Source organism: Hypanus sabinus, chromosome 14 (assembly GCF_030144855.1).
Source record: "Hypanus sabinus isolate sHypSab1 chromosome 14, sHypSab1.hap1, whole genome shotgun sequence".
NCBI classification, from domain to species: domain Eukaryota; kingdom Metazoa; phylum Chordata; class Chondrichthyes; order Myliobatiformes; family Dasyatidae; genus Hypanus; species Hypanus sabinus.
The window spans coordinates 64,369,344-64,397,148 of NC_082719.1; the positions used below are offsets into that span (position 1 = coordinate 64,369,344).

The 27,805-nt window shown below is 40.1% G+C and overlaps 1 protein-coding gene across 2 annotated transcripts in view; it reads right to left on the reverse strand.

Annotated features, from left to right (window-relative positions):
* The window catches only part of ipo11 (importin 11), a 414,929-nt gene that overhangs the window by 239,746 nt on the left and 147,378 nt on the right, over window positions 1-27,805 (reverse strand). For both annotated transcript variants that reach the window (XM_059989330.1, XM_059989331.1), the window contains exon 23: window positions 20,962-21,038. In XM_059989330.1, the coding sequence (XP_059845313.1) occupies window positions 20,962-21,038 (77 nt within the window). The remainder of the gene's footprint in view (window positions 1-20,961; window positions 21,039-27,805) is intronic.

Here is a 27,805-nt window from a genome sequence, read left to right on the forward strand (position 1 = left end):
GGGACACACAGAAACTGAACTCCTTTCAGACTCAGGCTGAATTCTAGAGCACGGATAGGAGGTCTGGCTCCTGCACACATAGCACACCAGCCCACCGATGTGTGGACATGCACCAGTACTCGTGAACCAGATCCCCAGCTATGGGTAAATAGCCCTACTGACTTGTAGGCAGCCTCGGGAGAGATGAAGGCTGCAGGAGTAAACCCAGGTAGCAAATCCAGAGCAGAGCCTCTAAGGCAGCTGGACATCATTGACCATCCTTCTAGCAGCTCCTGTGGCCGGGGGAGGAGGGGGGTCTTGATGACTGGGCACCTCGGGATCTCCATGCCTTCCACCTAGACTTGTGATGATGATCATCATCACTCAATGATCTTCAAGACAGATGGATGCCACCCAACCATCAGAATCAGAATATGATAGATGACAATACAATCAAGAAAGCATATTTTCCAAAAAGGAAAATTTCAAACTTGTATTTCTTAAAGGAAAAATTTAAATGCACTATTTCTTTCTATTCATTTAATATTAATTACAAGAGGAAAAGGACCAACTGCATTTCAGGGATATGGAACAACGTTTCAACAGTTTATACAGTCAGATCTAATTAAATCAAGAATATTGGGGAACATTGTCTCAGCCCCTTCTGTTAGTATATTTGGCTAGTATATATTCAACAAAAGTCAGATCCTGAAATTAAGCTATCTCAGACAAAGTGCTGAAAGCTATATAAACTCTAAAAATGCATTCAAAGCAATTCAAGGATACAACTATATGTTGTACTGGATAATTTTAGATATAGTTAAATTTGTACAATGAATGGAAACTAAACTCAAATCAGAAATCTAATTTTATTTTCAAATAAAGGAAGGAAACAGTGAAATTCCACTCTGCCCTAGCTTTGTACACAATAGTTAACATATTTGCATCTGTTCTTCAACTGTTTCTGTCCTCCACTACTCCTCAAAAGCCAAGAACTCAACATGAAATGTGCAAGTGTTGACAGCATTCTCAGAATGATACAAATTCTACAGTAAATAAGCCAATTAAATCCAAAAAAGCAAGCACACACTTCCTTAAAATGAGTCAAACTTCAATAAACCAAATGGGAGATCAATATTAAATTGCTTTTCCATAGATATGACATGCCAATGTCTATGATAGCTGCAAATGTTGCTCGAAGCAGATTTCATGAATGAAGCTTTAATACAGAATAGAATCAAAGAATCATTATTGTTGAGACAAAGTCATACTTTTTACAATGCTAAGCTGTAAGTTTCAAAAGGAACGTCCTTGTTACTTCACATCAGGACGGCTCTTGGAATAACAGTAAAAAGTAACAAAAAAATCTTTTTGATTATATTGGCCTGTTATAAGATACACCATTTCAAATTCCCTTTTCTCAAGCATGATGTTTAAAGGAAAAACTCTAATTGTTGGATAAAGAAAGCATTTCGTAAAAATGGAAAATTAAATATTTAAGATATCCATGAGTAAAACATTAAAAACCTTTGCCTTCCCTTAGGTTTACACAAGTTAGCTTAAGAAAATTGCCAGGCTGGAAATTGCTTTAAAAAAAAACATTTTCCAGTTATGCTTGCTGGAAATACTGCCACAGGACCTTTTACATCCACAGGTGAGGTTGATGAGGTCGTTAGTATAATAGACTATTTCTTCAGTAATTCATTAACAGATTAGCTCATTACTCAAGTCCCTAGTGTGGAACTTGAAATCATAACCATTTTATTCAAGAGCTAGAAAACTGTTGCTATGCTGGATTTACAACCAACAGCATCTAGTTAGCTTGTAAACAATTCTGTTTTTCTACTCTTCATGTAGTAAACTTCTGTTGAACAATCAAGATTGACACCCAGTGGGAACATTGATTCCTATTCCATCACATCAAACAGCAATTAAGGTAGGTTCAAAATTCAAAGTAAATTTATTATGAAAGTACACCTATGTCACCATATACTACTCTGAGATTCATTTTCTTATGCACTTTAACAGTAAATACAATGAAAGACAATAGAATCAAAGAAAAACTGTACACAAAGATAGACCAAGCCATATTAGAGAAAATTTTCACTGAAAATTCTTTTTTTTTCTTCCCATTATTTGTTACGTACCCCATAACTGGGTGTCAGACCAGCAAAGACAGAAGTATCCGTTGGATTCTGGTGGTACCAAAACTAAAGGTGTTTATTAATAAACTACACAATATTAAAAATGCAAATATACATATAAAACAAGTTAGCAGTAATAAACCTGAAAGCATAGGAATAGTAATAAGCGATAATAAACAAGCTCTACCGATGTCTAGGGGTAAATGACTTGTCATAGAAAAGTATAAAGTTCAGTTCAGTTCATACATGCTGAAGTAGTTTATGGTTGTTGTGTTGAAATCGTTGGAGAGAGAGCGAGCGAGAGATTAGGCAGCTGCAGCAAGCAAACCTTCTGTGGCTTTCTTTAGTCCATCGTATCATTGTGGCCATTCAGTTATGACCCCTCTGTCCTTCGGCTAGACCGTTCTTCTGTGGTGGACTCGTCACTCTGGCATGAGTGGACACACACACAAGTCCCCACCGGCCCTGCTATAACACTGTGAACTTTATTGACCAATCTCCTGGTTTGGTCTCCGAAGCCCCCACCTTTCTTGTGGGTTCACAACACTCAGTCAGTGTCCACTGGTGTGTCTGAAGGGCGTCTCTCCAGACCTGTCTTTTATCCCTACTCACGGGGGTCTCAGCTATCCATCAACTCTGAATGACTGTGTCCATCAAATCAGGCCACTCCTGCTGTCTCCTGAGGAATGTTAACGAGCAAAGTAAAGTCCTTGCAGTGAAAGGTAAATAATCCAGGAAAGAGTCAAAATACAATAAATCAACAGTCTCTCTCTCCCTCTTATCTGTAGCAGATGTTCTTGCCTGTGTTTCATCTCTCTCTCTCTCATGAGCAGCATAGCAACAGTAATAGTTCGTGGTTCTCCGGGGGGGGGGGCAGAATGGTTAACTCTGCATCCCATTTCCATCAGGTCTGTCCATCACTCATAACATTTACTTAAACCAACTACAAATGAGTAAACAATGAGACAATCTGGTAGTATTATACCTATAAACACAAAGTACACTGCAGATGCTATGGTCAAATCAACACGTAGAAACACTCTGGAGGAACTCAGCAGGTCAGGCAGCATCCATGGAAACGAGCCACGGATGCTGCCTGACCTGCTGGGTTCCTCCAGCATGTTTGTAGGTATTATACCTATGATTTGCCTAAGTACAGCTCCAATGCCATATTTGCTGATGACAGTGCTGTTGCTTTCATGCCAACTTAAACGTGGTGACAAATCGGCATATAGGAGGGAGGGTGAAAATCTGGTTAAGTGGTGCCACAACATCTACCTCTCATTCAACATCAGCAAAACCAAAGAGCTCATTATTGACTACGGAAAGAGGTCCATGCAGTCTGTGAGCCAGTCTTCATCAGCAATTAAAACAAAACTATTCCCCATTCACTAATATTTTGCAATGTTACTGTCCACTCTGTCAAATACATCATATGAACTATTCATCCCTGCATATTCCTTCAGTCAGTAATTGTGCGCCTTTGCTTTTCCAAGGTACCCTAAGCAGTGCAACTCCAGCGCTGCAACATCGCTGGAGGAAAGCAAGTTAATCTGAAAAGCAGAGATCTCAGATGATCATCCAAGCATCCTAAGCATTGAAAGCAGCCCTGGCTCAAGAAGATCTGGACTTTGGACACCTTTATAGCATGAGTAGTATTGGACGGGGCTGCCGATTAATTCAGTGGCTGTAACGAGCTAATCAATACTATCATCCTTAAAGAAATCAGCTCATTTGAGTTCCATGGTAATATTATCATTGGCCTTGGGCAGTGGCTCAGTAATCCCAGTAATATGTTGGACAATAGATTGTCAGATGGTTTTAAAACCCTGCAAGACCTTTTGAAGGTATGATTATAGCAGTCAGATTACATTACAGCATGAAGGGTTTGCATTTCAGTCTGAGTTACAACTGCAACACTGAAACATCAGCTTTTACTTGTATTGATATAAAATCTAAGGCATCTGCCATCACACGTTTCATGAAGGAAAAGGCTACAAACACTGTGGGTTGCTGGAAGGTGCAGGTGCAAATAATTACCATTATAAAGGATCATGAGACTAACTGTACTACCGGATGTGACCACAATGTCTTTGATAAAATGGATGATGTCCAAGCTTTCAGGCTGATGTTCAAGTCAGTTTTCCTCTACAATTCAAGGATGTGCAGATTGACAAGTTGAGTGGCCCTGGCGTGTGGATGAGTGGTGAAACCTGGATAAGTTGATAGAAATGTGGAAATAATAAATATGGGCTTAAAGGAGAATTAGTACAAAATGGGAAAATAATGGTCAGTAAGAAGTGTTGAGCCTGATTCCATGTTGTATCTATCTCTCACTCAATGCAAACACACTTGCATTTATCTGAACTTAACTCTATCTGTCATTCTGCAGTCCGCAGCACTGGCTTAGTATATCGTATCTTAGGAAATAATGTTCACTGTGCACTACACCAACAATTTTTGTGTCACCCTCCAACAACCAATATTCTCATCCAATTTATTAATATATTGTATGTATGTGTGTGTGTGTGTGTGTGTGTGTGTGTGTGTGTGTATGTATATATATATATATAAATAAAAATAAAAAAGTGGACCCAACACTGAAACTAGCACATTGCTAGTCACAGGTCCCCAGTCTGTAAAGCAAACCTTCATCAAACTCTTTTGTATCAATGGGTAGCTCACTCTGCATCTCATGTGCTCTATCCTGTCAAAGCCCTTGATAGAGTCTATTTAGACAATGTCTACTGCGGTGCCTGAGAAGTAATCAATGATCATCGTCACTTCTTCAAAAAACTCAAGCAAATGCTTGAGATACCATTTCCCACTCACAAACCTATGCAAACTATCCCTAATTAATCTTTGCCTTTCTAAATGCATGGTGTTATGCTTAGTAACTAAAAAAAATAACTAATTGAAAGGATACACAGAATGCATATCTTAGCTTTCAGTTTTACTTTAAGCGAGGGGCACCCATATGACAAACACAAGGAAATCTGCAGATGCTGGAAGTTCAAGCAACGCACACAAAATGCTGGAGAAAGAAAGGGAGAGGCGAGCACCAGAGGAAGATGCAGAACAGGCAGAGTGATGGGCAGAAAGAAAAAAAGGAGGGGGGGAAACTAAAAATATCAAGGATGGGTTAACAAGGGGAGGAGGGGCATTAATGGAAGTTAGAGAAGTCAATGTTCATACCATCAGGTTGGAGGCTACCCAGCCGGTATATAAGGTGCTGTTCCTCCAACCTGAGTGTGGATTCATTTTGACAGCAGAGGCCATGGATAGACATATCAGAATTGGAATGGGACGTGGAATTAAAATGTGTGGCCACTGGGAGATCCTGCTTTCTCTGGCGGACCAAGCGTAGGTGTTTAGTGAAACGGTCTCCCAGTCTGCGTCGGGTCTCACCAATATATAAAAGGCCACACCAGGAGCACCGGACGCGGTATACCACACCAGCCGAATCACAGGTGAAGTGTTGCCTCACCTGGAAGGACTGTCTGGGGCTTTGAATGGTGGTGAGGGAGGAAGTGTAAGGGCAGGTGTGGCACTTGTTCTGCTTACAAGGATAAGTGCCAGGAGGGAGATCGGTGGGAAGGGATGGGGGGGGGGAAGGGGGAACGAGTAGACAAGGGAGTTGCGTACGGAGTGATCCCTGTGGAAAGCAGAAAGGTGAGGAGGGAAAGATGTGCTTGGTAGTGGGATTCCATTGGAGGTGGCAGAAGTTATGGAGGATTATACGTTGGACCTGGAGGCTGGTAGGTGAGGACAAGGGGAACCCTATCCCGCGTGGGGTGGTGGGTGGATGGGGTGGTGGGTGGATGGGGTGAGGGCAGATGTGCGGGAAATGGGAGAGATGCGTTTGAGAGCAGAGTTGATGGTAGAAGAAGGGAAGCCCCTTTGTTTAAAAAAGGAAGACATCTCCTTCGTCCTGGAATGAAATGCCTCATCCTGAGAGCAGATGCGGTAGAGACGGAGGAATTGTGAGAAGGGGATATCATTTTTGCAAGAGACAGGATGGGAAGTGGAATAGTCCAAGTAGCTGTGAGAGTCTGTAGGCTTATAGTAGATATCAATAGATAAGCTGTCTCCAGAGAGACAGAAAGATCAAGAAAAGGGAGGGAGGTGTCAGAAATGGACCAGGGCAGGGTGAAAGTTGGAGGCAAAGTTAATGAAACCAACGAGCTCAGCATGCGTGCAGGAGGCAGCGCCAATGCAGTTGTCAATATAGCAAAGGAAAAGAGGGGGATGGATACCTGTATAGGCTTGGAACATGGGACTGTGCCACAAAGCCAACAAAAAGGCAGGCATAACTGGGACCCATGCGGGTGCCCATGGCTACACCTTTGGTTTGGAGGAAGTGGGAGGAGCCAAAGGAGAAATTATTGAGAGTAAAAACTAATTCCACTAGACGGAGGAGAGTGGTGGTAGAGGGGAATTGGTTAGGACCTATGACCTAGTGGCGTGTGGACAGATGCCATTCATGTACCTTTTACATATAACCCGAAATGAATTGTTTAAACAAAGAATGCTTAATCAAACAATATATTTACAAAATATTACTGGAATACACAGCACTCTTCTCTGTCATAAGCCATAAACTCCAACTCAATAAAGAATGCATCTGAACTAGACACACAGTATACTATATAATACAGCTACTATAAAGATAACCACAGCATTGTAAACTTTAAATTGTCCCATTCAGACCTAAAGATTTAATCATGGTGGAGGATTCCTTACTCTTGTGGGATAACGTTTTCTCCTGTCATGGGGGGAGGTCACTCTTCTTGGCAAGTGAGACTTGTGGCTGTGAAACAGTCTTAGGTTCTGGGACCTCCTCTGTGGTGGCTGTCGAAGTTGACTTTGGGAATGCAGGAAGTGGTTCTGACAGCTCTAGAACATGCATGGCAAGCTGCTTGGTCTGCTGATCTATCCCAGGTAACCAGACAAAGCCTCAAACTAACATTTTCATTTTGACCATGCCTAGAAGGAGCTAGTATGTAGCTCCTTCAACACTTTTGATCTCAGCTTGGATGTTACAATTCTCAATCCCCATCAAGGGCAAGTTCATCCTGGTGCTGGTAAAAATAAGGTACTGGAGTTTCTGCTGCACATTCCAGCCAATTTGGGTTGCCATGTAGACCTGAGACTGTGTGTGGTCTTTTCTGGTTTTGCTTTGGATCATACAATAGGGAGAATTTGGATCTTCATTAGGGAGAATAAGTACACCAAGAAGTGTCTTCTTTTGTAAATTTTTCAGGTACAGATCGACCTTCACTAATCCGGCACCATGGAGACCTGCGGAGTGCCAGATTAGTGGAAATGCCGAATTACAGAAGGATCACATTTAGCAATAGCTAACCGCCTCACCATACCATTAAAATATCATGTAAATCAGTATAAATTAGATAATAATGAAACAGAAATATTAAATGAGTAGCAAGTGAAATTTTAATAAAGTAATATATTGTACAGGCACAAATAAAGGGTACAGGTAAATGTACAGAAATTAACTTATACAGAACAGTTGAGCACTTCTGCTTCTAAAGTGAGACGTTTAATATACCTTCAGGCAAAGTTACATGTTTGCAAGTGTGAGGTTGTCAGGGTCATCAACATCTTCATCTTGAAAAATGAGTGAAGCATCAGGAACTGGAGCTGAAACTGGCACAACAGTTTCTTCAAAAACTGTTGATGTTGGTGGCAGCACATCTGGGTGAGCAGAAGCAGAAGTTGGAGAAAGGAGGTCTACTATACGCCACATGGTGGGCTCTTCCTTCTTCATTTGCAGTTACTGCAGGAATACTTGTTAGTTTCTTTTCCTCCGCTTAGTAATGTGCTTAAATTTAGTGGGCTGCCACGTCTGATCTGAGGTCGTAGGCAGAAGAGAAAAGAAAGCTGGAGGGCAGTGCGCAACTGCCGGCAGGCAGGCAAGAAGGTGGACTGACCCAGCGCGTGCCAGCTCCGCCGTTGGCAGGTGAGACGGGCGGGTGCTGGGCGGCCATGCCTCATGTAAATGATATTAATAAATGCAAGAGAACAAGCAGAAAACACCTGTCTGTGCTTACAAGAGCGCACCAACACGTGAACAGATCTAGCGCAACCAAAACAATGCACAGCAGATTGGTATGGTGACCCAACAAATTTGAAATTACAGTTGCGCGGAAAATTTGAAATCAGTGCCGGATTATCAAAGGAACTGGATTACAGGTCGTCAGATTAGTGAAGGTCGACTGTATTTCCCTTTTCAAATGTAAATGGAGCAACCATCAGCATTTCCAATAATTACTTGTCTTCTTGAATTCGGTCTTATAATTATGTCCTCCAAGAATCAGAACACATCTCTGCATTTATATTGCTGCTGTTACTGGAAAACCTTTCTGTGAATCGAAAATGGACACTAGTGATTGATGGTCAGTAATGAGGGTAAACTCTCTTCCATACAAGTACGGGTTAAAACTGTTTTATACCCTAACCAGACAAGGCCTCTTTCAATCTGCATAATTTTTCTCTACAGTGGAAAGAAAGGGAACGTGATGCAAAGGCTATAGGCACTCACCTTCATCACTTATAACAAATATGACATGACTGCACCTGTACCATAAGGTGAGGCATCAGTAACTGAAACAGCCTAGCCAGTGTCTAATTCCATTTTAATTAATTTGCCATTCATTTCTGCTGTACGCCACGTTGCTTGTTTATTGTTCACTTTCACATGTAAATCTCAAGGCAACCCAGTCCAATGTCATTCATTGCCATCAGATTTTTCATCAACAATCTGCAGATTAGTGATCTTTTTGAAAGTGCAACTTGATTTTTTTTTAAATCTTTTTCTCTTCCCTGTGCAGTCTGGTGGTATTTGTCTGCCTGACATGCTCTCTGTGTGCATCTTACTTAGTTGCATTTTCATCAAGTTTCACCTTTAAACCTACCTGCATTGGTCTGGTGCCTGTAAGCCCCTGCCACAACAACAGTAACACAATTTGTTCAGCTGGGCAGGTCACTGTTCAGATGTTGCAATTTTGTTCACGCTCACTTTCTTTCCCCACTGCAACTCAATTGTGTCTCCGTATGCTATTTCTATTGACTCAGAGATTTCAACTGCTCTTTTAAATGTGAACTGTGTTTCAGGTGGGACCTCTTTATGAATGCTTTCTTTTGAGATTCCACAAACTAAATAATCTCTCGGTGCATCAAGCCAACACTGAAATGACAATGCTGAGACAATTTCTGCAATTCGGCCAGGTATGCTGAAATGGATTCCCTTTCCTTTTGATTCAGCTTATAAAACCTAAATGTTCTGCAATCAACAATGGTTTCAGTTCTAAATGCTCCTGCATTATTTTTACAACAGTTGAAAAGCTAATTTCAGCTAGTTTCATTGGAACAGTTAAAAGTCTAAACAAACTCTATGCCTCAATGCACTCAGCACTCAATTTTCATTGGCTATTTCATTTGCTTCAAAATACTGCTCAGTTCTCTCAGTATACTATATCCAGTTATCTCGTGCAATTGAACATATCTATCTTTCCAATGTAGCCAAGTATCTCCGCTTTATTTAAAAAAAAATTATAACTGGTAATCACTACTTATGAACCCACTAATTTATCCTTTTGCTGCCTTTTTTTAAAACTCAAATGTCTCTGTCCTTTCCTCAAGAAGTACACACTGCACTTTTTTTTTATAATCTCTGGCGTCTCGCTACAGTTCAAAAGTAGGTAGTCGTCTGGGATTCGTTTAAAATTCCCCATCATCTTTGTTATGTTTTGTAACTCCAAAACATAAATCTAACGTAATGGAAATATGGAGCCAGAAATGCGTGTCTTAGTTATCGTTTTTACTTTAAGTGAAGTGCACATGTAGAACGTGGTGGCGTGATAATGTATGCTATTCAGGTGCTTTTATACATAACCCTTAATTATTTAAACAAAGAGTGCTTAATCAAACAATAATATTTATAATAATACTGAAATATTAAATATACAACACATGGGAATCCTGTCTCTCAAAATTCTTTGCAATAACTTACCAACCTTTGATATTATACTCACTGATTTATAGTTCCCATGCTATTTCTCTTGGCGTTTCATAAACAAGGGCAAAGCATTAGCCACCCTCCAGTCTTCTGGTACCACACCTATGGCTAATGATTATATAACTATATTTGCTAGGGACCTGCAATTTTTCGCTCTAATTCCCATAATGTCCTTGAATACACTTGATCAGGTCCCAGGGATTTATCTACCTTCATGCATAAGATCTTCCGTACCTCCCTCTTATGTAATGTGGAATCTCTTAAAAGATATCACTGAGCTTCCCTAAGTTTCCTGGTTTTCAAGTGTTTCTACACGGTAAAGAAAGGAAGATGCCCTTGTTGGCCCATCCATCTCCTACAGTTACACACAAAGATGACCTTGTTGACTTTTAAGAGGCCTTATACTCTCTCTAGTTATTCTTTTGCTCTTAATATAATTTCAAGTTTATTTGGATTCTCCTTTAACCAACTAGATAGAGATCTTTTGTCCTCTTTATTATCTTTTGTGTACTCCAGCACCTTCTATGTTCTTCAAGAAAGATACATAATTCCAGTTGCCTATACCAATCAATATGCCTCCTCCTTTTCCTTAATCAGTCAAAATATCCCTCGTCATACAGGTTCACTACTCCTAACAGCCTTGCCTTTCACTCCGCCCTGAACTTATGCCATCGCACTTTTAAAAGCCTCTAACTTGACAGGCTTCACTGTACTTGCAAATTACTTTTCCCCAGTCAAGTTTTAAAAGATCCTGCCTAAAACTATCAAAATGCAGGAGTTTTATCTTGCAGCACACAGTCTGAACAATTAAATTTTAAATATAACTAGCTTAAAATTTCCCTGTAAACTCATTAAGCAAATCTTTTTGATAGCCACAACTGATTTATTATCAACCGAAAAGGGCACTTATACTATATTCTTCATTCAAGAGGTCTCAAAACTTTTACCAGCTAAGATTTATGAAATGTAATCATCAAAACAGCCTGCCAAATTGTGCAGAGCAATATCACCAAGAGAAAAGCCAATATGAATAAGTCATCCAATTTCAGGATTAGTTAAGTGGTATAAATTGGATCAAAATGAGGACAAGAGAGATTCGTCTCCAAAAGCTTGCAGAGGCTGATTTGTGAGGTTCACAAGGACGATTCAGGAAATGAAAGGATTATTAAAAAAAGAAAAATTTGATAGCTCTGGATCTGTGCTCGCTGGAATGTAGAAGAATGAGGGGGGGAATCTCATTGAAACCTTTCGAATGTTGAAGGGCCTAGACAGTGTAAGTGTGGAAAGGATGTTTCCCGTGGTGGTGGATTCGAGGACAAGAAGGCAGAGCCTTAGGATAAAGGGGTGTTCATTTAAAATAGAAATGAGGAGAAATTTCTTTAGGCAGAGTGTGGTGAATTTGTGGATTTGTTACCACAGGCAGCTGTGGAGGCCGGGTCATTGGGTGTATTTAAGGCAGAGATTGATAGGTTCTTGATTAGACACACTATCAAAAGTTATAAGAAGGTCGGGGAGTGGGGCTGAGGAGCAGAAAAAAGGATCAGCCATGATTGAATAGCAGAATAGTCTCGATGGGCCAAATGGCATAATTTTATTATGTCTCATGGTCTTATAATAGGTTAAGCAAGTCTGTACACAAAATGAGATTCAACACTATGTCCAAATGTACAGTATAGTGTTTAATCAAAACATTTAATGAAGTGCTCTGAAACAAAATGTTTAATATTAATGAAGCTATACGTTGTGTCTGCAAGACACTTTACATATTTCCTAATAAAAAAAACTCTATAAATCTCCTTTACAAATTAAATAGCCTTCAGATGAAAAATGAAATTCAATTCCTTTGTTACTTTTCTGATTCATTAACAGGATTCATTGATGTTGTGGCATTATTAAATGAGCAAGAAATTCTGCTGTACTAGCTAACACCACTACCCATCCCCTCCACAAATGTTATCAATCTGATCCCATGTTGTTTTCCTCATTTTTATTTTTGTAAGAAAACAATGGAATGTGCCCATTGTGATGAGTGTCAAAATATGCAGGTACGGTTATAGTCAGTCCATTTTTAAGCTGAAGCTTGTGGCTATGTAATAACATGGTGTTTTCTGCAGCTTCATATTTGTCAGTGGAAGTCAATTTATCAATCTTTAAGTCCAGTCACTGTCCAAAGCAGAGAAAATGTCCTTCAGCCTATGATATTTCAGATGTCAGACTCGTATAATCAGTGAAAGATACTTTTTTTAAATAAGATAAGAAACCTTCCATAAAGTTAAATATTATTTGCAGGACCCAAGTTTTATCCAGCAAGGCTTACTTTATGGTATACCAACACCAAGTATAATCTCATTAACTTGTATTTTAAATTGAGCCCGATTGTGTTACAACCAAAACACTTTTCAAGGTTATCCAACATTTAAAAAGCATAGGATTTAATAAATTATTTGTCCTTTATTCATATTACAACAGCCACCCTTTCCTTACTGACCAGCAATAAAGTCTTCAGGCATTTGAGGGCATCATTATTATCCTATCTTCCTGATCTGTGCAACATTACCATTAGTGATTAAAATCGAGAAACATAGAAAACCTACTTCACAATACAGGCCCTCGGCCCACAAAGCTGTGCCAAATGTTTACTTACTTTAGAAATTACCTAGGGTTACCCATAGCCGTCTGTTTTTCTAAGCTCCACGTACCTATCCAGGAGTCTCTTAAAAGACCCTATTGTATTCGTCTCCACCACAGTTGCCAGTTACCCATTCCATGCACTCACCACTCTCTTCATTAAAAACTTACCCTTGACATCCCCTCTGTACCTACTTCCAAGCACCTTAAAACTGTGTCCTCTCATGTCAGCCATTTCAGCCCTGGGAAAAAGCCTGACTATCCACATGATCATGCCTCTAATTATCTAATACACCTCTATCAGGTCCCTCTCATCTTCTGTTACTCCAAGGAGAAAAGGCAAAGTTCACTCAACCTATTCTTGTAAGACATGCTCCCCAACATCCTTATAAATCTCCTCTGCACCCTTTCTATAGTTTCCACATCCTTCCTGTAGTGAGGTGACCAGAACCAAGCACAGTATTCCAAGTGGGGTCTGACCAGGGTCCTATATAACTGCAACATTACCTCTCGGCTCTTGAACTCAATCACACAGTTGATGAAGGTCAATACACCCACCGTATGCCTTCTTAACCACACAGTCAACCTGCACAGCAGGTTTGAGTGTCCTATGGACTCGGACCCCAAGATTCCTCTGATCCTTCACACTGCCAAGAGTCTTACCATTAATACCATATTCTGCCATCATTGACCATTTTGACCTACCAAAATGAACCACCTCACACTTATCTGGGTTGAACGCCATCTGCCACTTCTCAGCCTAGTTTTGCATCCTATCAATGTCCCACTGTAACTTCTGACAGCCCTCCACACTATCCACAACACCTCCAACCTTTGTGTCATCAGCAAATTTACTAACCCATCTCTCCACTTTCTCATCCAGGTCATCCTTTGATGAAGGTAGACCAATAGATGTAGCGTATACGGATTTCAGCAAGGCATTTGATAAGGTACCCCATGCAAGGCTTATTGAGAGAATGCCAAAAGGAAATTTTTATATGTTCAAAGATGTCACCATTCATTATGTTTTTTAAAAATTTCAATTATGAGTTACTAATTACTCTATTTGCTTGTTACTCAATTATGGCCTGAAGCTGTGAAAACAAGTAGCTCCCTGGAGTTACATCTTGTACAGAAGGACACTCAGCAGGTCAGGCAGCAGCTGAGAAAAGAGAACAGTGTTAACATTTCATCAACTTTCCTTTCTGGTCTGGAACCTAAAACAGTGACTGCTTCTATAGATGCTGCCCAACCAGCAATGTTTCCAACATTTTCTGTTTTAATAATACAATCACGACTCAGCATGTATAAATATACTCTTACACGCACAAAAATCAGGCCCAGGCTTACAGGAAATTTATCACTACTACTTCCTGCTCTCCCACCACCTTACTCATCTTCTGCTTTACTCCTAACATCATCATCCTTGAATGATCAACATCCATGTGCTCTATGTGACTTGGGCTTGATATCCATCCTCAGCAAATGACCGGAAACAACACTTGTATGTAGGGCATCAGGAACCTGAAAGGGTATGACTAGAACACAGCGGGAACGAAGTTTGCTGTACATGGAAGAGAGGCAACTTGTCTAACTGAACACTAAGGGAATGGTAATGAGCTATGCAATGGAAAAATAGTGGGGAGTAAGGCCAGGAATATGAGCAGTAGTGAAGTAGGAATAAGTCCTATTGAGTAGCCAGATCATGGAAGGAAATGGGAGCTAGATGAATGCAGCTGGGATTGTGAGCTGAGGCATGGCCAGGACACAAACAGGCACTCCCAAGAAATGCAAGGGTATAAGGGCTGAAGGACAGGTAATTTCTAAAGAGCCTTATGCAGTGTCATTGCCTGGGTAGACTTAGATAAGTATTGATGTGATGAAATAACCTGCTAATTTCCAGATATGTTATATACAGTATAAAATGCAATAAAAGTTTTTCAAGTTATACGCATTATACATGCATAGATTTCAGCAGTAACAAAACATATGCATTCAAACATTATGCACAGGAAGGTAAATCAAGTAATGGGTAACAAGGAAGCAGTGAGCACCAAACAATATTCATTTTTGGTGAAAGAAATGTTTGAAATTAAATAAACATTATAATTGAATGTATGGATTTGAGGATAAGTGTCCCTCCAATCCTGACCAGCAATGTATCCAGCATTCTCTTTTTCAATGGTATATAAATTCACCACTCATGTGGGTGTGACCACAATACTTTAAAAGAAAGTCTTGAGGTCACACACACCAGCCTACAATACTCTTGTATTATCCAGGCTCTAGGCTATTTAGCAAAATAGACAAAACAGAGAATTAAGAAGGTTCAAGCCATTAAGTTGCTTCAATTTAAAAGAGTCACATAATGTGTGCTGTAGGTTTATAAAGTATGCACATTTAAAATTAGTAGAAGGGAGCTTAGGGCAGTAATATAATTCTCAGGTTCAGGTTACATTTATAAATGGTTTGTGTATTCTTCAAACAGTTATATCATTCATGACACTTTCTGGCAATTTCCTTCAAACCATAATCAAGTTCCTTCACTGATCTATGTATGTACATCTCATTCGTCAATCACATGAATCCTGTTTGTATGCATTTGCATAAATCAGTCAATATTGATTGCCCTCAGTATGCATTCTGGCAGCCCAAACAGTGGCAGGATCAGGCCAGTACGACATGACTTCTTGCAGGTCAGCAATGCTTGTTTAAAAGGAGAGCTTCACCGGCATTAAGGTTCACTCTGGCAGCCCAATCAGTGGCAGGAGCAAGCCACAACAACGAGGTTTCACGCAGGTCAGTGATGCTTGTTTAAATGGAGAGCTTCGCGGGTGCTCAGGAGCTTTCTGGCAACCCAATCAGTGGCAGGAGCAAGCCACAGCGACGAGGTTTTGCGCAGGTCGGCGACGCTTGTTTAAAAGAACCATAGGGACAAGCAAGGCAGCCATTGTTCAGAAGAGGTCAGTGGTGACAGTAAGAGTGCCAGGCTTTGCTCAAAGGAGGCTTTGCTCAGAAGAAGCGTTGGCTCTATTAATGTTCCTTTTATTCTCTCTCTTACTGTAGCTAGTGCAGTAAATTGCTGTTGTGTGTTCTTCATGCTGGATGTTTGAGTCCTGGGAGACCTGACGAAGTGCATAAACCTGCAGTCCTTAAAGACTGTATTTGGGATCTGGAATGGCAGCTGGATGACCCTCGGCTTGTATGGAAGAATGAGGAGGTAATCGATCAGAGTTGCAGGGAAGCAGTTACCCTTAAGTTGCAATAGGTGAGGTGAGTAGCTGGGTGACTGTCAGGACAAATGGAAATGTGAATAGGCAGTTAACACAGTGCACCACCGTGGCCATTCCTCTCAATAATAAGTATACCACTTCTGATACTGTTGGGGAGACCAGGTTACTGGCACAGAGCATAGGTCCATGGTGCAGAAGGGAACAAGAGAGAAGAGGGAAGGGGTAGTGATAAGGGACTCAATAGTTGGGAGAATAGACAGGAGAAAATGTGAACAAATGGTACGTTGCCTCCCTGGTGCCAGGATCAGGGACGTCTTGGAACAGGTCCATGGCATTTTGAAGAGGGAGGAAGAGCAGCCAAATGTCTTGGTACATATTGATACCAGTGACATAGGAAGGAAATGCAAAGAGGTCCTGAAAAGGAAATTTAGAGAGCTAGGTAGAGAGCTGAGAAGCAGAACCCTGAGGGTAGAAACAGGATGATTAATACGTGGCTAAGAAGCTGGTGCAAGGGGCAGGGTTTCAGGTTCTTGGATCATTGGGATCTCTTTCGGGGGAGATATGACCTGTTCAAGAGTAACAAGCTGCACCTGAACCCAAGAGGGACCAATATTCTCACGGCCGGTTTGTTACCAAATTGACACGGGGGTGGGAACTGAAATGAAGGGACTCAGGATAGGATAGATGGTAAAAAAAAAGCAAAGATAATGTGCAGTCAGTTGTCGGGAACGGCATGCAGATGACAGGACAAAATTGTAGCCAACAGGGTGAGTATCAGTGCATTAGGGATGCTTATCAAAAAGGGTAGCAAATGCAGTGCAAAATGTTATATCTCAATGCACGGAACATAAGAAATAAGTTAGATGAGCTTGTTGCACTATTACAGGTTGTCAGATATGAAGTTGTGGACATTCTTGAATTGTGGCTGAAGGATGGTCATAGTTGGGAGCTGTCTGTCCAAGATTACACATTGTATTGTAGGGACAAGAAAGTGGGCAGAGGGTGTGGCATGGCTCTGCTGGTAAAGAATGTCATCAAATCAGTAGGAAGATGTTGAATCCTTGTGGGTGGAGTTAAGAAAGTGAAAGAGTAAAAGATCCCTGATTGGCAGTTATATATAGGCCTTCCAACAGTAGCTGGAATGTGGACAACAGATTACAATGGGAAATAGAAAAAGCAGTCTAAAAGGGCAATGTTATATTAGTCATGGGAGATTGTACATGCAGGTTGATTGGGAAAAATCAGGTTGATAATGGATCTCAAGAGAGTGAGTTTGATAAATGTCTACGAGATGGCTTTTTTAAACAGTTTGTTGTTGAGCCTACTAGGGATCAGCTGCAATGAATTGGGTGATATGTAATGAATGAGGTGATTAGGGAGCTAAAGGTGTAAGAACCCTTAGGAGGCCGTGATCACAATACAATTAAGTCCAACTTGAAATTTGATTAGGAAAGAGTAAACTCTGATGAGGCAGTATTTCAGTGGAGTAAAGGATATTACAGTGATATGAGAGGGGACTTGGCCAAAGTAAATTGGAAGAAGATGCTGGCAGGGATGACAGCAGAGCAGCAATGGTGTGAGTTTCTGGGAAAAATTTGGAAGGTGCAAGGTAGAGCTATTCCAAAAACAATGAAACATTCAGGCAAAATAGTATAATCAAGGCTGACAAGGGAAGTCCAAACTAATGTAAAAGCAACAGAGAAGGCATAAAAAAACACAAAAATTAGTGTTAAGACAGAAGATTGGGAAGCTTTTAAAACCCTACAGAAAACAATTAAAAGAAGCATTAGGAGGGAAAAGATGAAATATGAAAGCAAGCTAGTAAACAATATAAAATGGATAGTAAAAGCTTTTTTCAAGTGTATAAAAAGTAAAAGAGAGATGAGAGCTAGAAAATGAGGCCGGAGAAATAATAACAGGGGACAAGGAGATGGCAGATGAGCTAAATAAAGTCTTCACTGTGGAAGACACCAGCAGTGTGCCAGATGTTGAAGGTGTGAGGGAAGAGAAGTGAGTACAGTTAATAATATTACAAGGGAGGAGGTGCTCAAAAAGCTGAAAAACCTAAAAGTACACAAGTCACCCGGCCAAATGAACTGCATCCTAGCATTCTGAAAGAGGTGGCAGGAGAGATTGTGGCAGCATTAAAAATGATCTTTCAAAAATCATTGGACCCCGGCATAATGCTGGAGGACTGGAAAACTACAAATGTCACTCCACTCTTTAAGGAGAAAAGCAATAGAAAGAAAATTAAAGACCAGTTATCCTGACCTTTGTGGGTGGGAAGATGTTAGGGAGTCAATTGTTAAAGATGAGGTTATTAAGTACTAGATAACACAGGCCAAGATAGGACAAAATCAGCATGGTTTCCTTAAGGGATAATCTTGCTTGACGAACCTGTTGGAATTCTGTCAGGAGATTACAAGTAGGATAAATAAAGGGGATGCAGTAGATATTATAAATTTGGACTTTCAGAAGGCCTTTGACAAAGTACCACACATGAGGCTGTTTACCAAGTTAAGAGCCCATGATATCACAGGAAAGTTACTGGCATGGTTAGAGCACTGGCTGATTGTTAGGAGGTAGTGAGTGGGAATAAAAGGATCCTTTTCTGGTTGGCTGCCAGTGAATAACTGTTCTGCAGGGACTGCTTCTTTTTATGTTGTATATTAATGATTTAGATGATGGAATTGATGGCTTTGTTGCTAAGTTTACTGATATATGGCGAATGGTGGAGGGCAGGTAGTGTTGAGGAAACAGGTAGGTGGAGAAGGACTTAGACAGATTAGGAGAATAGACAAGAAATTGGCAAATGAAATACAATACTGGAAATTACATGGGCATCCACTTTGGTAGGAGAAATAAGTGTGGAGAGTATTTTCTAAATGAAGTGAGAATCCAAAAATGTGAGATTCAAAGGGACTTGGAAGACTTTGTGCAGAACACCCTAAAGGTAAACTTGCACATAGAGTCAGTGCTGAGGCAAGCAAATGCAATGTTAGCATTCATTTCAAGAGGTCTAGAATACAAAGGCAGGGATGTGATGCTGAAGCTTTATAAGACAGTGGTGAGGCCTCACCTTGAGTATTGTGAACAGTTCTGGACTCCGCATCTAAAAAAACATGCACTGGCATTGAAGACGGTTCAGGGGAGGTTCACAAGGATGATTCCAGGAATGAAAGGGTGATCATACGAAGAACGTTTGATAGCTCTGGGCCTGTACTGACTGGAATTTAGAAGGATGAGGGACATCACACTGAAACCTTTCGAATGCTGAAAGGCCTAGACACAGTAGATGAGGAAAGGATGTTTCCCATAGTGGGGGAGTCTAGGACAGGAGACCATAGCCTCAGGATATAGGGGTGTTCATTTAAAACAAAGATGCAGAGAAATTTCTTTACCCAGAGAGTGGTGAATTTGTGGAATTTATTAGCACACAGCTGTGGAGGCCTGGTCATTGAGTGTATTTCAGGCAGAGCTTGACAAGTTCTTGATTGGACATGGGATGAAAGGTTACTGTCAGAAGGCTGGGAAGTGGGGCTGAGGAGGGGGAAAGAAAGGATTAGCCATGATTGAATGGTAGAACAAACTCAATGGGCCAAATGGCCTAAGTCTACTCCTAAGTCATGATCTAATATAAGAGAATATAAACAGCAAAACATATTAAGCACACAAAAACACCATTTGCCAAAGAACAGCAAACTCTGAATATGAAAGATGGCACAGATAACTTGAAACTATTAGATTTGCCATCTGCTTTTTCCATTAACGTCATTAAAAATAAGCAACCAATGTTTATTTTTAATGGCTTAAGTTCATTAATTCAATGATTACTTTTAGTGGGGACATACAGTACAAAAATTTCATACAGGCAGTTGAGGGTTGCTTTCATCAAACCAAGTACATTCCCAGAATTGAACAAGTTACCAAACACAAGAAAGTATTTAGATGTAGACCAGTTTTTGTGTTCAAACGTATACAATTAAACAATGTCAGAAACTATTTACTTAAAAATACCTTATGCCATTAGAAATGAATAATAAAATGAAGATAATATGAAATATTCAAATTAGTGTGGTTAAGTTACTTACACCAGCCATGGCTGATGTGAAGTTGAGGAACTTAATCAGGAAAACCTAATGACAAACCCAGAGGCAGATTTGTCTCCAGTTCAATGGCAAAATGAGGTGATCTGAGGGGAGGATATTGTTAGCAGTACCATATGAAACTGCCAGCCAGAATTATGCTCCACCCCAATAAAGCAAACTTTAACAATTTTATTTTGTTATCTTCCTGCCTACTGCACAGGGTGCAAAGAAAAGCTGCACAAAATATTGAAATCTCATTTCAAATCACGTTTTCAATCTTATCAAAATTACACATTATTAAGTTACCAAGTTGTGGTATGGAGCGTCAGTCATGCCAGAAACTCCTCAAAAAAAACCCTTAAAGCTTGCCAACATGAAAAGTGAAGGTTACGATAAAAAAAGTTGTCCTCTCTATCATTTTGCATGATGTTTTTGGGCATAGCCAGCAGTTCATGTTCATTCATTTAAGATTTTTAAAATAAAGAACATTCATGTTTAATAGTTCAGGTTACTACATAAGATTGAGACCCACAGACACATCAAAGCTGGAAAGAAATTAAACACTTGAGTTCTATATTATAGCTTTTTTTAAAACAATGCTCTATTTATTATTCATTATTAATTTCTTTTTCTTTTCAAATCTTGCTGTGCATAAGAAAACAGCAGTGACAGACACATATCTCAGTAGTTGACAAGGGATGCACTACTATTACTCGGAGATAGCTGGAATCAAGTTTTTGTTACGTGGTATTTGCAAATATAGAAGAACATATGAAACAGCCATTGAAAAACAATTCTGAGTAAATTTCTAGCTTAAAATATAAACCTATTAATAAACAATTTATACTTACCAAGTAGAGCAGACATATTCTGAAAAACTCCAAGGAGCTCAGGAGTGATTGATGGGCTATTTTCCAGTGTCACTAACCTGTAAAGGTAATAAAAATGGCAGCTGTAAAGATTTCAGTGAGTTTTCATAGTCTCAAAATAAAGTGAACAGTGTAAACTGATAATGGGCCAAAATACTGGAGCATCTCAACATCACACCTGAGCAAATGCGCTTGCTGATTAAGATACTCAAGGCTATCATTAGCAATTCAGAACAACAGAGTAATTACACAGCTCATTTGCAAAGGGAATTAAAATCTAAAGATAAAATTGAGAAAAAATCAAAATTACAGGCTAATGCCACAAATAAAATTAGTTATTTGTTCATTTTAACTTCGGTAAGCATCAAAGAACTACCTTTCCCAACTTAAAATTTCTTATGTTGCTCATGCACTCTCTAAAGAATGAATTGTTCTGCTACTATAATGCACATCAGGGATATTTTTCTTGTACAATGCAGGAACTTCCTACTTGCAATTTCAAAAAAATATACAAAAACCTATCAAGATGAACAAAAATATCTAAGGGCACATAACAAGAATTGAGAAAACTATTGCACTTGATTGCTGTTTTTTGCAAAAGGTGCAAGGAAGTTAATTCTGAAAAGTAATTTGTGTACATATTGAAGATTATATAGTTGAAAACTACACTCCAAATCAGAAATCCCAACTTGGTTCATTGTCTCCTACAGATTTAGTCAAATGATATGTGGTCATATGACCTTTGTCAAGACCAAGCAGTTCCACATAAAATACATATTCACAAAAACATCACTTAATGCTTCATGCTACTTAGACAACTCTAGATTCAGTTTCCTGGTGCCACGTAACTTTACATTTTGGACTCACCTACTATGCACACCCTTTTCAGAAACCTCAAAGTTCAATTTTGTCAATATCTTTTCTCCAGCATCCCCTAAAATTCCATATCAATCACAATTCCACGAACATATGGTCAACTAGTTATGCACTTCTATTGGCCTGATGTTTTTCAATACAAATTCCTATTCTGAAACCCAGCAAATTGATTTTTCCTTACTGGTAGAGGTCCCAAGATAGAAACATGGAAAACCTACATCACAATACAGGCCCTTCAGCCTACAAAGCTGTGCCGAACATGTCCTTACTTTAGAAATTACCTAGGGTTACCCATAGCCCTCTATTTTTCTGAGCTCCATATACCTGTCCTGGAGTCTCTTAAAAGACCCTATCGTATCCACCTCCACCACTGTCACCAGCAGCCCATTCCACACTCACCACTCTCTGCATAAAAATCTTACCCCGATATCTCCTCTGTATCTACTTCCAAGCACCTTAAAACTGTGCCCTCTGGTGCTACCTATTCCAGCCCTGAAAAAAGCCTTTCAATGCTTCTCTGCTCAATGCTTCTCATCATCTTATACACCTCTATCAGGTCACCTCTCATCCTGCGTCGCTCCAAGGAGAAAGGGCTGAGTTTACTCAACCTATTTTCATAAGGCATGCCTCCCAATCAAGGCAACATCCTTGTAAATCTCCTCTGCACCCTTTCTATGGTTTCCACATCCTTCCTATATTGAGGCCACTAGAACTGAGCACAGTATTCTAAGTGGGGTTTGACCAGGGTCCTATATAGCTGCAACATTACCTCTCAGCTCCTAAACTCAATCCCACGATTGGTGTATGCCTTCTTAACCACAGAGTCAACCTGCGCAAAAGCCTTGAGTGTCCCATGGACTTGGACCCCAAGATCCCTCTGATCCATCACACTGCCAAGAGTCTATTAATACTGCCATTAATACTATATTCTGCCATCACATCTGACCTACCAAATTGAACCACCTCACACTTAACTGGGTTGAAATACATCTGCCACTTCTCAGTCCATTTTGCATCCTATAAGTTACTGGTTGCATTGTAATCAGTAGCACACCTTTTTCTTGGTAACAACATACATTAAGTTGGTTGGATCACAGCAATGAATACATTATTTAACATCTTATCCATTATGGACCAACGGAAGAAATAGCGGAACCTGACCGAGAATAAATCAGGGTAGACCACAAAAAACAGTAAAATATTTCTGACTATCTACCGTAAAGGTAAAATTTCTCTCTCTTTTCTGTAAGCACCTTGTTCATCAAAGCAACAAGCACAAAATGTTGGAGGAACTCAGCAGGCCAGGCAGAATCTATGGAAAAAAGTACAGTCGATGTTTCCCGTTGAGATCCTTCAGCAGGACTGGCGAGAAAAGGCTAAGGAATAGATTTAAAAGGTGGGGTTAGAAGGAAGGAGAGAGAGAAACACAAGGTGATAGGTGAAACTGGAAGGGGGATGGATGAAGTAAAGACCTGGGAAATTGATAGGGGAAAGAGATACAGGTCTGAAGAAAGGAGAATCTGATAGGAGAGTAGAGAATATCATGGAAGAAAGAAATGAGGAGAGGAGCACCAAAGGGAGGTAATGGTCAGGCAAGGAGATATGGTGAGAGAGAGGAAAAGGGATGGGGAATGATGAAGGAGAGGAGCTGGGGGGTGGGGGCGCGGATTACCAGAAGTTCGAGAAATCCATGACCCTGCCATCAGGTTGGAGGCCACCCAGACGGAGTACAAGGTGTTGTTCCACCAATATGAGTGGGGCTTCATCTCGACAGTTGAGGAGGCCATGGATTGACATATTGGAATAGGAACGGGAAGTGAAATTAAAATGGATAACCACAGCTTCTTTTGGTGGACGGAATGTAGGTGCTTGGCGAAGTATTCTCCCACCTACGCCAAGTCTCACCAATATACATGTAAATAGGTGGCCACACCAGGAGCACCGGACACAGTAAATGATCCCAATAGACTCACAGGTGAAGTGTTGCCTCACGTGTAAGAACTGTTTGGGGGCCCTGAATGGTAGTGTGGGAGGAGGTGTAGGGGCAGGTGTGGCATTTGTTCAGCTTGCAAGGATAGGTGCCAGAAAGGAGATCAGTGGTGACGGGCGAATGGACAATGGAGTCGTGTAAGGAGCGGTCCCTTGGGGGGGGGGGGGGGGGGGGGGTGTTGATGTGCCTGATGGTGGGCTCCTGTTGGAGATGACAGAAGTTCCAGAAAATTATGTGCTAGGCATGGAAGCTGGTGGAGTGGTAGGCGAAGACAAGAGGAAACCTATCCCTGGTAGGGTGGTAGGAGTAAGAGCAGATGTATGTGAAGAGATGCAGTTGAGGGCGGCGATCGCTTAACTCAGATAGGAAGTCAGTCTGATTAAGAAGAATGCTTAAAGTTTAACTGAAGAGAGAAATCATTTCTTGATATTAACAGCTAACTTCTAAAATGTTCTCTTCAAAAAGTTTGTCTCATTAGATGTGCTGTGATTATTAAAACAGGTGATCACAGAAAATGGAATAAATCACTCATATGCGACATCATGACAGGACACCAGCATCCTCGAGTCACTCAGTCAGAATATTGATTCAGACTTTGTGAAACAAAGTTTCTAAGAAACGTAGAAGTTTTTAAAAATAATTAAAAATTGCATACCAAAAAGTTTTTCTTTGACATGACTTTAGTTATACTTGCCTGTAAATTACTGTGCCAATATACGTGACTTATCTGCCAAGTTAAATTTAGGGAAGAAGTGTAATTATTTTTACTGAGTCAGATAGGTGATACAGCTTCAGAAGTAAAGAATCTGAGCCAATACATCAATGCAATGTTTTGGCCCAATAAGTTATCCTTATATTTGGTCACCAGCATGCTTCATACTTGCAGGGGGGTAAGCATTGTAGTACAAATGCACTGCACATACACTGCAACTAGCCAATGCTCCCACTGGCTAGCCATGAGTACAATCCAGCTCATGAGGCACAGTAATATTTAAACAAAAAACTGCAATTGGTACCTACTGGAATATTTATAGTTTAAAGCATTTATTTTCCAAATATACAGGGACATGCATATTGTTATCTATGATTTCAAGGTCAAGGTCAGTAGTAAATATATAAAGTTTTTTTAAAAAATCTAATTCATACCCTACCCTTTGAAGAAAGCTTTTCAATGAAATTGTTATTTCTTATTTCTTATGGCCATAAGAAACAAGTTGTTCAATAATAAAAGAATATTGCATTAACAAATCAATATCACAGTTCGCCACTGAACAAGTTTCATTGGCATTGTGAAATTAAACTGCTAAAAGAGCAAATACAAATTTACTTACTCCTCTAAAAATACAGCCTTGTCTCTGATGTCCAAACATGCACCTAATGTCCTTAATATACTGTCTCACCTGTCCTGATAAGCACTCCTACTAATGAAATATTATTTCACATGTTTTTAAACATCTTAAACATGATATGTTAAACAAGTTAAATTGTAAAAAGCACTTAAACTAAAATACTTGCAAATTAATTTTCCAGTCTCCTCTTTCACCCACTTTTATTTTGCTGCATACTTTATTTGTTGCTTAATGACGTCCCCTTTCATCAAACCCTGTAAAAATTACTTCCATTTGTTATGTACCCCGTAACTGGGTCACTTACCAGCAAAGATAGAGAGGTCCGTTGAAGTCTGATGGTACTACTTTTAACAGTACTTATTGATAAAAATTCACAAAAATATCAATGCAAACATACAGATAATATATGTCGTCAATATTAAATCTAAAAGCGCGGGTATAATAATAATTAATAAGAAATAGCTCTATCGTTGTCTAGGGGATAATGTATTGTCCAATGGAAATATAAAAGTCACTCAAGTTCATTCAAGCTGCAGTTTTTGGTTGGAGAGAAAGACGGATGTTTAACTTGCTCATTCCTTTTATGATGTCAATCCTTCGAGAGTCGTTGGGGGCTGATTTCCCCTTTGTTGTTAGCTAAAGCCGTTCTTCTGTGGCAAGGCCCACCAACTCCAAGGCAAATGGAAAAGGACGCAAGTGGCTTTCGACCGACTTTCGCTATTACGCTGTTACAGGATTTCGAGCGTTTCTTCTGGTGCGTCTGAGGGGCTGTTCCCACAGACCCTTTTATCCCCACTCACGGGGTCTCAGATGTCAGTCAGGTTGGAGAGGATGCCATCTCCCAACCAGCCCACGTTGCCTGATTCCTTGAGGGCATCGATGAATAGCACAGCGCTTAATACACAATTCCATCTCCAAGAGACAATAGCCGTTATCAATGGTTCCGCCTTTCGGAGGCCAAACTCTTTGTGGATTCTGCATGTCTTTCTCTCATTTCCTGGGTCTCCTGACCTGACTTAATAGCGATCTTGCGATTCTCAAAAAGGCGGCGGGGGGGAGCACAGGCGTAACACATTGTAGAAGGACTACTGTTTAATACAAATATTTTGTAATTATAAATACAATTTTGATTCATTTCTCCCAAGAAACTTATCTGAAAAAACCTGCATTTCTTCAGTTTGATTAAGGACAATAAACTTCTATTGAGGCAATCTTGGAGATTTGCAGGGCTCTAAACACTCCTCTGGCTCATCTATATATCGTACCTAGACGGTATTGAATCCAACAAGAAGAACCTGGGGACAAGAGAAGTGATCTCACTCTGCAAAGGCATTCAGTTCTAAGCTCCACGTTCGTGGATAACAAGATCTGCTCAGCTCCACAGTCATTCTGCAAATTGGTCACCACCAGGAAGGTGGTACAGGAGCCTCAGGACCCACACCACCAGATTCAGTTATTACCTTTCAACCAGTAGGCTCTTGAAACGGAGTGGATAACTTCACTAACCTCATCACTGTACTGTTCCACAACCTATGTATGCACTTCGAAGGGCTATTCATCTCGTTCTCAATATTTATTGTTTATTTATTATTATTATTACTACACTTGCACAGCTTGTAGTCTTTCTATATTAGTTGGGAGTGGTCTTTCATTGATTCTGTTGTGTTTCTTGTAGTTACTGCAAATGCTCTCAAGAAAATGAATCTCATTGTTGAACATGGAAAGATATGTACTTTGATGATAAATTTACTTTGAACTTTCAACTTTGATTGGCGACTATTCAATTCAAATTGGTTTCAGGTCTAAGAGTGAGTGACTGCACAAGCAAAGTTGCAGTCTTTGATTATCAGTCTTACCAATTCAGAATCAGATTTATTATCAATGACATACATCATGAAATTTGGTATTTTACAGCAACAGTATTGTGTAATACCGAAAATAAAGTACAAGTTACAATAAATCAATCAATAAATAGATTGATAGATTGTACGAAGAGAGCTAAAAATAGTAGTGTTCATGTCTCAGAAGCCTGGTGACGGAGAAGAAGTTACTCCTAAAATATTGAGTGTGTCTTCAGGCTTCTGTACCTCCTCCCTGATAGTAGTAATGAAAAGAGGGCATATGCCCTGAGTGGTGGGTCCTTGTTGATGGGTGCCATCTTTCTGAGGCATTGCCTATTGAAGATAGCCTTGATGCAGGAAGGCTAGAGCCCATGATGGAGCTGGCTGAGTTTACAATGCTCTGCAGCTTTTAGCCATTCTGTCCATTGGCCCCACCATACCAGACAGTGAATTAGTGAGTTAGAATGCGCTGCCGAGTACCTGCTGAGTATTCGTTGGGCTCTTTGATGACATTCTAAATCTCCTCAAACACCTAATGAAATATAGTCACTGGTGTGCATTCGTCAATATGTTGGGGTCAGGACAGATTTTGAAACTGTTCATTCTTTCACTTGCTGACCATTCAGTGAGGATTAGTGTGTCTCCATCCTGACGTTCATTTCAATTTCTTGAATTCCTCGTTCAGTGCAAGGTTGTTGTTGCAACACCACTCAACTAGCTAATATCTCACTCTTGTACATCTCCTCGTCACCATCTAAGATTCTACCAAC